General features: G+C 36.6%; 1 protein-coding gene across 1 annotated transcript in view; it reads right to left on the bottom strand.

The window, feature by feature from the left end:
* The window catches only part of NAALADL2 (N-acetylated alpha-linked acidic dipeptidase like 2), a 792,831-nt gene that overhangs the window by 248,270 nt on the left and 530,217 nt on the right, over window positions 1–14,344 (bottom strand). Inside the window, 1 exon segment of the mRNA XM_024755137.1 lies at window positions 12,193–12,339. Within this exon segment, the coding sequence (XP_024610905.1) occupies window positions 12,193–12,339 (147 nt within the window).

Genomic DNA, 14,344 nt, shown 5'->3' with positions numbered 1-14,344 from the left:
GTCTTTTCAATATGGGGTTTAAAATATTAATACTTTGACCCAAACTTTATGCCTGGAAATATATCCCAGAAGAACTAGAAAGAGAAACAAATATCAAGTTTAAAAATATTCCACAAAAGCGGCTGGGCCCGTGAGCCAAGGCCGCTGAGCCTGTGCGTCCAGAGCCTGTGCTCCACAACGGGAGAGGCCACAACAGTGAGAGGCCCGCGTACCGCAAAAATAAATAAATAAATAAAAATTTTAAAAAATGTTCCACAAAAGATTACCTATAATAACAAAACAATGCAGGCAAACTTATCCAATAATAGGTGAATAGTTGCATTAATTATAGTACAATTATATTACAGATTATCAGGTTTTATGATCCTTTTTATGTATTACTGAATTTGGTTTGCTAATATTTGGTTGAGGATTTTTACATCTATATCCATCAGAGATATTGGCCTGTAATTTTCTTTTTTTGTAATGTCTTTGTCTGGTTTTGCCATGAGGGTGATGGTGGCCTCAGAGAATGAATTTGGGAGTGTTCCCTCCAATGGATTATTATTTTTTAAAACAATATGAGAAACTATATTATTATCTTAAATAAATGAGAACAATACATACACAGTATGATCAACATTTGATTAAAGATAGGAAAGAAGAAATAAAAGATGGAGAGGAATTAAGGTTTGTAAGCACATAGTAACCATGATCAAAATATTAATTAAAAAAAAGTTTCCATCTACAAATGTAATATTACCAATAACGATGTTTCAAGCAAAGAGTAGAATTATTTTGCTTTCTGGTATAATATTTTATTTATACTATGCTACACAGCAGGATTCTCTTTGCAAGATATAACCAAAAGAACTGTGGCTACTAAGAAAATATAAGAAAACTGAATTAATTCTGACTAAATTCTTAACCAACATTCTTTACTTTCTTTCCAGTTTTCTGACTTGTGTTTTAGTTCAGAATTTATATTTGTCTCACTAAGAATCAAACACAGAAATTCTAATGATCCTCTGTCAAAAAATATCCAAATATACTTTTGCTCAAAATACTGCTCAAAATATGTTGGTATGCATATACACACCATTTGGGGCTCATAACACACACACAGTTTTACAAACTTCTCACAGTAGTACATGGTCATAATCTTTAAAATGGAATAGATGGCAGAGTGTTAGCATTTGAAATTTGCTCAGTTTGTTCAAGGTTCTATCATGTGTTCCTTTGTTCAGAATATGTTCTTAAATTAACTCTTGCTTTAAAACATACCTCCCAGACACTGTCTCCTTAACTGAAGACTCTTCATTCTGACAACTTTTTACTTCTTTTTATGCCTCTTTAAGCTTGAAAGTTTGGAACATATTTTCAACCATACCATGGAAATAATTTGCTGTAGTGAGTACCTACCTCATAGCCTCAAGGTCACACCCATTAAATAGCGACACCTTTTAGAACCCAGGTTAGGCGAACATCTAGCTGATACTGCCAAAGATCCTATAACAACTGCTTCAATCTTAAGTTTTCTTAACGACTCTTATTATTAGATTACAGACTGAAGGCATTTGAGCAGGTTTGTTCAATACTTATCTGTCCTACACCAGGACTTCCTATAGTTTGGCATACCTAAAGTTTAGGGTCTAGACTTTAGTCATTTTCATTTCCAAGGTCTTTAGATCTTAAATCAACACAGGCAGATGTGTCCACTCAGGGTCTATGACTTCCTTTCTAGATCAAATTCTAGCTACCCTGAGCTCTAGAATCTCAGAATTCCCTGCTCAGATGGCCCCAGATCTGCTTCCAGTGATTGGGCAGCCCTCTTCTTCAGGTCCATTACCTTCAGGGAAGACTGTGCTTCCAGTGCATGACCATAGGCCCAGGGAGTAAGTGAGGAACAGATGTTTATGATGGCTACGGATTGTGCTTAAAAGTGTAGACCAAGGATCAAGGGTCAGGGGCTGGGGACCAATTCTTCCTCAGTCATCACATTTTGCCACAGGATTCTCAGGAGTCTAAGAACATTAAATTCAAACCTTCCTTCCTCATAACTTTAAACATGTATTTGTCAGATCACAAGGAAAGAGCATTTTTATTTAAGAGTTTTTTTAGTTTGAGTTATAACATTTAAGTATTTAGTGTTTAGCCATATGGTATAATGGCCTCTGTTTATACTACTGCCTCATAGTGTTAAGGGAAAACGAGGATATGGCTTCGCCTTTAAGTAAATTAAAGACATCAAGTCAATTGAAACAGACTAAATTTCAGAGTCAACTAAAAAATTAAAAATAAAGAAAATGGGGAGGGGGACAAAAAGAGTGGAAGTAGAAGATTATATAGAAAAAGGCAAGGGATGAAAAAAGAAGGAAAGGATATGAAGAGAAAGACCATATGTGTAGGAAAAGGTGGAAGAAGCCAGACTAAAAAGGAGAGAGAAGTTGAGAAAAGAGGTGAAAGAATGAATAGAACATACAGAACAGGAGTTTAGAAGAGAGGGAGGAGCTGTAGATAGAAGCAACCGGCCGGGTATAGGGAGAATTAAGTCTGTACTTTCTCTTAACTCCTTCAGTCAAGTACCATATCCCGCTAAGTTTCTATCTCCTTGTACTGCAGAGGAATGGATTAAACCACCTAGGTTCAATGAACAGTGTTGCTCTAAAAGTCAGTGAATCTACAAGTGCTTCTTTTCCATCAGTCCATCAGAGAGTGTCGGGCCAGGCACATCTCTGGACCCACCACACTTAAGGACCATACTCTCACCAAAGAGGCCTCTGATTTCACTGTGAGCACTTTGATTATCCAAAGTCACCCCTGAACTGGTGGGAGTCTGCAAACCAGTGACTGTCAACGGAGCAACCATTCCTAACCTGGGCCGTATGGCCGCTACATGAAGATGTGCCCTGAATTTAACCTTAATGTTCTGCCATGACCCATGTCCTAATCTGATTTTATTGTTTCAAAGACAAGATCTCAGCAATATTAACACGAAATTTTTTTAAATTCAACTTTCATATATATACATACACGTATATGTGTGTGTGTGTGTGTGTGTGTGTATATATATATCTGAGTCATATAGTAGAAGTTGTCTCTAAACATGGAGTATGTGTAAAATTTCTAATGTTCTGATAAGAATTACCAGTAAATAAAAATAAAGTGACAAGATACTAATTTAAAGAAAAACTGAAAACAACCATGTGCATAAAGCTGCTGTTTATTTTTCCTACTTTTGCCCAGTTATTAGTACCACAGAAACACTACACTATTTAGATTTAAAATGTTCTTCACTGATATGAGAAAATTGGGTCAGAATGACTTCAGTGCTAAAGCTATTGACAAGAGACTGTAGCAATGAGAATACTGATAAATACTTTGTTCTCTTTAAGAATTCTTTCCATTCATTTACAATCACAGGGACAGAAGCATCATGAAAGGAGACTGAAGACAACTGAAAGCTCTCTTGAGACTAACATAAAAGCCAGCACCATCATGAGGAAGCAATAGCAAACTGTATAAGCTAAGTGGCATTGGCTTCAATGCATGTTTTTATATTTTAACATTTATGAGACTTCAAGGCCACTGTTGTATCCTTCCTTGTAGTTTCTATAGAAACATTTGCTTATTTAAAAAACAAAACTGTAACCTTCTGTGTGAAACACTCTAAGCTGTGAAACAGATAGAGAAGACCTGCAATTCCAGATGCAAATAAAATAGTATGAAGAAGTTGTGGAGAGAATGGAGAAGGAAATTCATTCATGGCCATAGTCACCATCCACAGCTATGTGAGCTCTAGATAGGCCATTTCCTTCTGAAGTTTATAGTTAGAGCACATGGGTACCAATACTACTCTTAACATTTTAATTATTCATTGAAAAAATTCATCTAATTAGTCTTGAAAATAGTTTTACATGTCAAAATATTCTACTTAAAGAAATGTGGCATTATCATTGAAATTAGGAGAGACAAAATTGTCCACCCCCTCATCTTCCAAAATTACCTTGGAAATAAAATTAGGAAACAGGGGATGGAATAATTACAACATATTAAAGCTACCGGCCTTCACATTAAATGGACAGTTAAAATATCATATTACAAAGGAAAAAACAGATGAGCAAAACCATTTTCAATTTTTATTTTTAAAATTTAGGAAACTAAATACTCAGGTTTAGAGTAGTTCGGTGTTATCAGATTTTTCCTCTAATGCTTTTTAATCCATTTACCTATATTTGTTTGAAATGTAAACTTTGGATAGCTTAGAATCTAATTTTAGTCTCTGTTTTGTAAAAAAATATATAAACTACTATAAGTGAACATTAATATCAGTTTTGGCATTACATATAAATTATGGCTCATTTTAAATTCAGTAAAGAAATATTACCCACTTCCAGTTGTTACCTAACTTTGAGAGTCATCAAAGCTGAAATGTTTAGAACCTTTGCCAAGGAAACTATGAAAAATAGGAATTAAGTACCATAGCATTCCACTGCATTCTGAATGCAGTGAGAGATGGAAAGCATTTTAGAACTAATTCATTTCATCTCAAAAACCTTGAGAAATAGTGTAAGAATAGGGAAAAGAGCCCAGAAATCTGTTGCTAGGAGTGCCAGGTTTGAATCCTAATTCCATCACTTGATAGATGTGTGATGTTGGCCAAGTTACTTGACCACTTTGTGCCTCAGTTTCATCTTTAATGAAAGTAGTAATACTAGTACCTTCCTTATAAGTGCTAGTTGTAAGTACAAGGATTAAATTAAATGAATAAGTTTAAAGGATTTAGAACAAAACAATGTGTACCACAAATGTTACATGAGTATTTGTTAAACATGATTTTCCTTGATACTACTATCTATTACTTGATACTCTATCTACTGACGTCATTTCACTCTACATAAGAGTCCTCTTAGCCAATATGATTTGTCCCACTGATTGGAAGGTTAATATCTAGAAGCTGATTCAAATAAGTAACCAGTAAAACAAACCAAAACACTACACATGTAAAATATTACATGTTAATTGAAAACCTGTGCATGCATGTTTATTGGCCAATATTTTCATGTAAAGCCAAGGCCTTTTCTCTGAATACTGATCTGTTGAATAAAGTTCTATGATTTCTTTCTTGTCATATATTATCTACATTTCATGCTGCCTTTTATTTAAAGTGGAATTATTAAAGACATTATTGAAGTATGCTGAGTGCAGAATGTGTTTAGATGACTACAATTTTCCCCAACTTTGAGAGTTGCCTGGACCACTTCATATCAATTCTTTATTAGCAACTCACCTTTTAAAGTGTTATCGTTACAGGTTTCTAAGAAGTCATTTTTTTCATACTCATGATTCATAATTTTATGTAACAATTAAATTACCTAGTTACTAAAAACAAACACAAAGGGCATATATAGGTCTGAGAATAGAGCTGACTCCAGGCAAATGTACCATTGAAACAGAGAGAACTGAGTGTGCAAAAATTCAGGCAGGATCTCATTACAATGAGCTTCAAGCCTTAAGCATTAATCATTATGTTTTAAGGGAATGAAAATAGTCAATGAATCCCTCAAATTGGTTAAGTGGAAGTCATTTAAGACAATGTCTACTATACTGACTTATTTGGTTGTTTATATGTCTGAGTCCCAATCTAGACTGTGGTCACTGTGAGGAAAAGAGGGCATTTTTGGATTCATCTTTGTATTTCTAACAGAGTGCTGGATTACAACCAATGCTTAATAACTAACTGCTGGCTAAATTAAAGAATGTGTTACAATGAACCAATATCTGAATAAATCACATCTGGAATTGCCTTATATTCTTAACTTAAATGTTACCAAATTTACAACTTGGTCTATCATTAAACCTATTGCAAGTAGTGTTATTGAAATTATCAAAAACTTCATTATAAAACAAGTCCCCTCATAACAGGCATGGTCACAAGATCATCCCTGAAAAGAGCGTTAGAGTTAAAATACAGTGCGTATGCTATATATTTTGATCCAATCACTGTAGGCATTCAGAATAAATATTCTTATTTAGAAGTCCAAGCAAGGACAGTTGCTAGGGGAATCTGTCCTCCTCCCAGTCATTTCAAAATATGAGGCAATTTGAAATATGATCTTTTGAATCATCCAACTGAGTCTTAAGAGTGTCTCCATCCTTTGTCTTTTCAATATTTGTCCCATATTTCAATTTCTTGTGTTTACTCCTCAGGCTCTTGGAAGCATACTGCAACTTTAGCAGCACTCCCTCTGTGACAGGCATTTCATATACTGTACAAAGCTTTTCAAGTCTGCTCTATAACGGTTGATTTGTTGATTGGGGTTTAACCTTCCCTTCTAAAAGAAGGATTCCAAGGAACAGAATCCTTTGTAGGGTCACAGTTTATGAGAGTGTTATATTCCCTACTTCATGCTGTTTGCCAGGTGAATGGGATGGTAATACTCAAAGATGACCAAAAAAGGTAAACACAGGTTATATAGAATCACAGTTCAAAATCCTTGTAATAGGGACTTCCCTGGCGGCGCAGTGGTTAAGAATCCGCCTGCCAATGCAGGGGACACGGGTTCAAGCCCTGGTCCAGGAAGATCCCACATGCCGCGGAGCACCTAAGCCTGTGCGCCACAACTACTGAGCCTGCACTCTAGAGCCCGCGAGCCACAACTACTGAAACCCGTGTGCCTGGAGCCCGTGCGCCACAACAATAGAAGCCACTGCAGTGAGAAGCCCGTGCATCGCAGTGAAGGGTGGCCCCCACTCGCCACAACTAGAGAAGGCCCAAACGTGGCAAGGAAGACCCAACGCAGCCAAAAATAAACAAATAAAATAAATAAATTAAAACAAAAATCCTTGTAACGGCAAAGTTAAACAGCTAGTCAGATATTATAAAGGATAAAGCACAGTCATCCCTCAGTATACGTGGACAACCCCATGGATACCAAAATTCATGGATGTTCAAGTCCCTTATATAAAATGACTTAGTAGAGTTTGGCCCTCCATACCTGCAGGTTCTGCATGTGGATACGGAGGGGCCTACTGTAGAACAGTTTAACCAAGGCCATTTCCCCAAATCAGTATTTCTTCAAATGTGGTCCAGAGACCTGCAAGTGTCCCTGAGACCAAATCTATTTTCATAATAATAGTAATATTACATGGCTTTTTCACTCTCATTTTCTACATTCATAAGTGTATAGAGAACAGAAAGTCCATTAATAGGGTTTCAGATTCCATACTGGAACTAACCTTTAGGAAACTAATACTTGCCATTTCAGTACAGTATCAAAGAAAAATGTCTGTCATTATATGAATAGACTATTAGACCATATTTCATTCATATATTTCCACCAAAACAACACGTTACAACAGATTAAATGCAGAAACAGATATGAGAACCCAGCTACCAAGTATTAAGTCACATTAAAGAGACTGACAAAATGTAAAGCAGTGCACTCTTCTCATTTATGTTTTCTTGTCTTGGGAAATGTAATTATATTTTATAAAAATAAGTTATTTATATTAATTTATAACAAGTATATTACTGATATTTTTAAAGAATTAATAAATACTATATATATATTTCTTCAGTTTTAACTTCTAATGTGGTAAATATTTGCACATATTACTCACATAAACAAAAAGCTCTTTTCTTTGGAGTGCTCAGTACTCGAAGAGTGCAAATGGGTTTTTAGAACAAAATGTTTGAAAACCTTTACTCTAAATGAAGCAGGTCTGATCTGAAAATAACCATACCATATATTTTGTTCTGACATTTTCCTTTTCCTAAAATAACTTACAAAGAAAAGGAATGAGCTAGAGAGAACACTGAAGACCCCCTCTCCACCCCGTTTCCAGCTGGCACATTTTGAAGTAGAAGAGGTAAAATCTCATTTCTAAGTGACATTAATTAGTTGTATAGCTATCAGTATAAAACAAATTCTATCATATACTACAAAACATCAGTACAGCTTATGCATAGTTACACAAACTATTTGGTCTCAAGTCAAGAGATATTAATTGACTTGAATTCTTACTATCTGTTAACATAACAATGACAGTGACTAATTTCCCAACAGAAAATGTAATGACAGAATGACCTCTAATTTAAGTAACGTTTTTCTTCAACTTAGTAGAATAAAACAAAGAATCAACATGTAAACTATGAGTTACTTTGCTCCAAAATGTGTTTATGTGTATTGTATCTGCACAAATTATCATTTTTATCCCATAAAATTACCTTAAAGTTCACACACACACTCTCATGCTGCTGTCTATCAGTTTAAGAATCAGATTGATATCAAACTCATCTAACTTAAAAAGAGTTAATAAGAGTTTCAAAATACCTAGGCTACTTGGTTTTCGTTTTCTGGATTACCAAAGGACATTAAAACAATTATGCAAAAACCCCTGCTATATAAAAGCTAGCATACCCTTTTATCTCATTATCATTTAAATGTTAAATGCTCCATTATAGAGGTAAATTGGATTTAAAAAGGAATTTTTAAAGCAGAAGAGCAAAAAATATAAGGTTAAACAGAGTGAAGAATCAGAGCTTCAAACTAATATAAAGTTTACTAGGGCAAGGACTGATCTTTTGGTATACTAAGAAAGCCCGACCCTCTGACATGCCCTATATAGAGTAAATATACTGATCTGGAACAAAAGTTATGTGAAACAGCTGTTAAGTGACAGAAGAAATGTACATTGGACCACCAGCTTGTCATAAATATTGCACTCTTAATCAGAAAGCATCTGTCTTTTCATTTCCTTTTCAGCAATCTCTGCATTGTATTTAATCTATGCAGAATGCTTCTCCTAACAGGTGCAACAATGTTTACAAATTGAAAACCTTATTTAAATGAAGTCTACAACTAGAGACGTTTCAATTAACAAGGCGATATCTTATGAGAAGGAATAATTCTAACATTTGGCAAACCCATAGATTGCTTTGCATTTGTGAAATTTAATTATTGAAAAATTAGAGTATCGATGCCAAAAAAGCTAAAGATGAAAGGTGCCTCAAGCAATCTATGCAATATACAGGCATCCAGAGAAACTACAGGGAGAAATTGCTGGTGGGAATGTGGATAGTATGAAATATCGGGAATAGATATTATAAAATGTCATATTTCATCAAAAAATAATTTTAGAACTAATAATGTCCCATATGTCCATAAAAAGTGGTGTCTGCGGCACTAATCTGCTTTCCTACAGGTAATTTTTCTCTTATTATCATTATTTTTGAAATTGAGTGTAAAATACTTATAATCAATCTTGCTGGATTAAAAAAAACTGTCAGAAATTCTAAGGCTTGCATTATAATCATCTAAATAAATTTTAAAAGGATAGTTTCTTCAAAAATATGAGTATAAATTAGCACACTTAGAGTACATATACAATTTTTAAAGTGAAAGGACTACAAAATTATCGACTTTAACTTTTTTACTCAAAATTAGTGCAAAGATAATGAACTCACTTCCTACAGGGGCCAAACAGGTAATAGAGGTGATACAAGTCTGGTGAAACATGTGGCCCTTTAGGTTGATCAATCATTCATTTCCCAATTTTTGATAGAAAGAGATATTGAAGAAATATTCTTTAATATTGTAATCACAATGCACAATTTAGCCAATTGTTTCCATGGGAAAAAAGGAATCCATTTCTTCCAAAAAATTCAAGTTTTCAATAAAGCGCAGAACAAACAAAAGGTATTTGTGGACTGGATCTGGCCCTTGGGCTTCCAATTTACAAACTTTAGTTTAATAGTTGAGAACATGGGCTTACTGTTAAAGAGATCTAAGGTCAACTTCTATCTTGGCCATTTATTAGCTTTATGACCTTGGATCAGCTACTTGATTTTAAGCTCCATTTCATCCTCAGAAAAAAAAAGTGTTAATAATAAAAGGTGACTCATAGGGATATCATAAATATTGAATGAGATGAGGTAATATAAAATATTTGCTAATATAAAAATTTTAGCAAAGCAAGCACTCAATAAGTGGTAGATATTACATACTATACATATAGTATATTATGTAATACAAAAATATAACATATATTTTAAATTTAATTGCATGGGAAAAGCTCTAACTTCCTTACCAGCTTTTACTAATTGACATAGGATAAATAGCCTTTATATCATGGGTAAATACTTTCAATGTTTATAATTCCTCTTAATAACCGTATACAGATATCTATTACAGGTTAACGCAGAAAGCAAAGATCATTATCTGTTCTTTGGAGAATTTACCGTACAAAATTATCTCATCTCAAGCATTCATATTTTGTAAGGGACAAATCCATTAAAAAAATTTTCCACACTAAAGCAATATAAACAAGGTCATTAGTTATAAAGCATAGAAGATTCTCTTTTAATTGCTTTTCTGGAGACAAATACAGTAGAAAATGAAAATGATTTTGATGGGAGTTAGACATTCTGTGTGTAATTTGAAAAACTGATTAGCTTCTTCAGACTAAGCCAGCTCTAGCCAATAAACTTTAGCCTGAGGTGTTTCACATTATAATAGTACCTTCTGAGAAAATCACTGGGACCTGTTTCCAAATCTTCTCCCATTAACACCTCAGATCTTCCAGCTGATCCTCATCAGCCTTAGAAGCTTGTTTTTCTTAACGATTAACAAGCTCCTCCCTCCCACTAACGTCTTCGTATTGAAAAAGTTTAGAAATTCTCCCTAATATGTAAATCAGATAATAATAATTGTGATGATAGCTATAGTTACTGGAGGCCTTATTATATGCTTAAAGTTAGCCAAGCCCTTTACATGCATAATCTCATTTAATCCTTACCATGGCTCTCTAGATTCCATAAGTATACCAAGTTGCCCTCATCTATAAACCAATACTGAAAGAAGTTAAATCATTTGTCTAGTACTTGAGTTCAGAGTCAAGTCTAGTGCCATACCTAAGGCTATACTATATTGCCTCTCTAAATTCTTGGCTTAAACTCAACCAAAATGAATTAAACATGTATTGGATAAAAGCTTTCATTCAATGTGTTAACATGACAGGAGCTGGATGGGCTGGGATGGGGTGGGGATGATAAAAAGATGTTAGAAGATATCAAGCAGGAAAATTAAAAGTGAGTTAATTTCTTAATACATCAGTTTCATTATATGTAGTGGTTTTGGTAAGAGGAAAGATACCTCTATACATGTACCCCGTTTTCAAACAGCAATAGCATATGAAAATTCAATTTTAAAAAATTGATAAATCACAGTGATTACTTTTGCATTACCCAAGAATTCATCTCATTACAATAGGAGTCAGCCAGAGTTTCTCCATCTGTGAATTTAAGTTGTTAGTGATCATTTCTGTCTACTGAGGGAGTAAGGGGTGGGTAGAGGGCTGCAGAGAAACCTAAAGGTCACTTTTGTTAAAAGCTATTAGACATTAAGATATTGCATATCTGACGTTGATAAAAATATAATTTAAACACAACTTCCCAGGAACGTTTATAATTTGAAAAACAAAGAAGGCTTTAGTCTAGTTTCCAGCCACTATTTTGTTAATGAAATAGTTACATCAAGAAGGCCACCCCAGAGGCTTTCAAGTAGCTCCCAATAATGCATGCACAATTTGTAAAAGAAGGAAAAGTCTTTCAGCAGGTTTGGATCTACAGAGAAACAGTTTCCTGTGACATAACTCTGAGAAAGATTAAAAGGCTTAATGTCCAACAGAAGAATGAACATACTTAAGGTGAATCAGGTCTCTGTGATAATCTTTGGGAAAAAACTTCGTATCCTCACACACAAAAAAAGTAGCATCTTTTTAGGCAAGCAAACTATTGACAAACTTTGGGAAGCTAATCCACAAGACTCACATTAACATACAGCACATGAAATGCACTTTCCCTTGGGCAAGGAGAGGATAATCTATTGCACATGTCATCTGTTTCTGTGAATTCTGAAGATTACAATTATGTTTTGATGTTAATCCAACAACTGCACATTTCTTGCTGCGAAGCACACTGAAAATGTGAGTGACTGTATAAATCTTTTTAAATTGAATTCAACACTATTGAAAAGAGCTGATGTTTTCAAAAATTCTTACAAAGCCTCTGAACAACAAGAATAACTTTCTAAATGAAGCAGCTTCTTATAGTTACCTATTGGGTAAGAAAGACAAAAAGCCAGGATAAAATAAAATTCTGCATGTCTGCTATATATATTGTGTGTGTTTTGCATTTTTGGAAACACTCACCTCTAATGCTTTGATGTCCTCATAAGTAAACCTCACCGTGGGAACTCCAAGATGGTTGATGAAGTAATTGGCATCATCTTGCATCTGTACAGAACTGATATTTGTTTCTGGGCACTGACCTCTTCTGGAACAGTTGAAATTATTTTTCTGAAAAACATAATTTAAATTGTTAGCACACACTATGCTTCTTACGTTATCCCTAAATGAATGCTACTCAAAACGTGGTCCACAGTTCAGCAGCATCAATGGCACCCAGGAGCTTATTCGAAACATGAAATGTAAATGCTTAGTCTCCACCCATGTCCTCCCAAATGGGAACCTTTGGGGATGGAGCCCAGAAATCTGTGTAGCAACATTCCTCTACCGCGCTCATGCTCACTGAAGAGTGACTAGCACTGGACTAAATCAAGCTTTGCTTGTTATTGTTGCTTAAAAAGCATTTTTATCATAGATATATTATCTGTAATGACTCGTTAAGAGAATGTTGAGTCCCTAAAAAAGGTTTAGTTTTGTCTTTTTTAAATTTTTCCCACAAATTTAAAGGACAGCTTGGTAAGATATAATTCTATTCTAAAAATGTTTTTTGGACAACCACAGAAAGAAATTTCTCAATTTCCTCGTCAAAGCATATCCCCACATGTGTTAAGAGTATATGCCAGGCGGAAGAGTAAGACGCGGAGATCACCTTCCTCCCCACAGATACACCAGAAATACATCTACACGTGGAACAACTCCTACAGAACACCTACTGAATGCTGGCAGAAGACCTCAGACCTCCCAAAAGGCAAGAAACCCCCCATGTACCTGGGGAGGGCAAAAGAAAAAACACAGACAAAAGGATAGGGATGGGACAAGGGAGCTGTGAAGGAGGAAAGGATTCCACACACTAGAAGCCCCTTCGCGGGCGGAGACTGCAGGTAGCGGAGGGGGAAAGCTTCAGAGCCGCGGAGGAGAGCACAGTAACAGGGGTGCGGGGGGGCAAAGCGGAGAGATTCCCGCACAGAGGATCGGTGCCGACCGGCACTCACCAGCCCCAGAGGCTTGTTTGCTCCCCCGCCGGGGCAGGCGGGGCTGGGAGCTGAGGCTCGGGTTTCGGTCGAAGCGCAGGGAGACGACTGGGGTTGGCGGAGTAAACACAGCCTGCAGGGGGTTAGTACGCCACGGCTGGCCAGGAGGGAGGCCGGGGAAAAGTCTGGAGCTGCCGAAGAGTTAAGAGACTTTTTCTTTCCTCTTTGTTTCCTGGTGCGCGAGGAGACGGGATTAAGAGCGCTGCTTAAAGGAGCTCTAGAGACGGGCGCGAGCCGCGGCTAAAAGCGCGGACCCCAGAGACACGCATGAGACGCTAAGTCCGCTGCTGCCGCCACCAAGAAGCCTGTGTGCGAGCACAGGGCACTATCCACACCCCCCTTCCGGGGAGCCCGTGCAGCCGGCCACTGCCAGGGTCCTGGAATCCAGGGATAACTCCCCCAGGAGAACGCACGGTGCAACTCCGGCTGTTGCAACGTCACGCCGCCCTCTGCCGCTGCAAGCACGCCCCGCACTACGTGCTCCGCCCTCCACCCCCCCTCCCCATCCCTGGCCTGAGTGAGCCGGAGCCTCTGAATCAGCTGCTCCTTTAACCCCGTCCTGTCTGAGCGAAGAACAGACGCCCTCCTGCGACCTACATGCAGAGGCGGGGCCAGATCCAAAGCTGAACTCAAGGAGCTGTGCGAACAAAGAAGAGAAAGGGAAATCTCTCCCATCAGCCTCAGAAGCAGCGAATTAAAGCTCCACAATCAACTTGATGTACCCTGCATCTGCGGAATACATGAATAGGCAACCAATCATCCCAAATTAAGGAGGTGGACTTTGAGAGCAAGATTTATGATATTTTTTCCCCTTTTCCTTTTATTGTGAGTGTGTATGCTTCTGTGTGAGATTTTGTCTGTATAGCTTCGCTTCCACCATTTGTCCGAAGGTTCTATCCGTACGTTACTTTTTGTTTGTTTATAATTTTTTTCTTAATAATTACTTTTATTTTTAAAACTTTATTTTATTTCACTTTATCTTCGTTCTTTCTTTCCTTCCTTCCCTCCTTTAGACAATGAATCATCGCAAATTGAGGAGGTGGACTTTGAGAGCAAGATTTATGATTCTTTTCCCCTTTCCCTCT

The sequence above is a fragment of the Neophocaena asiaeorientalis genome, unplaced genomic scaffold (assembly GCF_003031525.2).
Source record: "Neophocaena asiaeorientalis asiaeorientalis breed wild unplaced genomic scaffold, Neophocaena_asiaeorientalis_V1.1 scaffold188, whole genome shotgun sequence".
NCBI classification, from domain to species: domain Eukaryota; kingdom Metazoa; phylum Chordata; class Mammalia; order Artiodactyla; family Phocoenidae; genus Neophocaena; species Neophocaena asiaeorientalis.
This window is presented reverse-complemented; position numbering and strand designations above follow the sequence as displayed.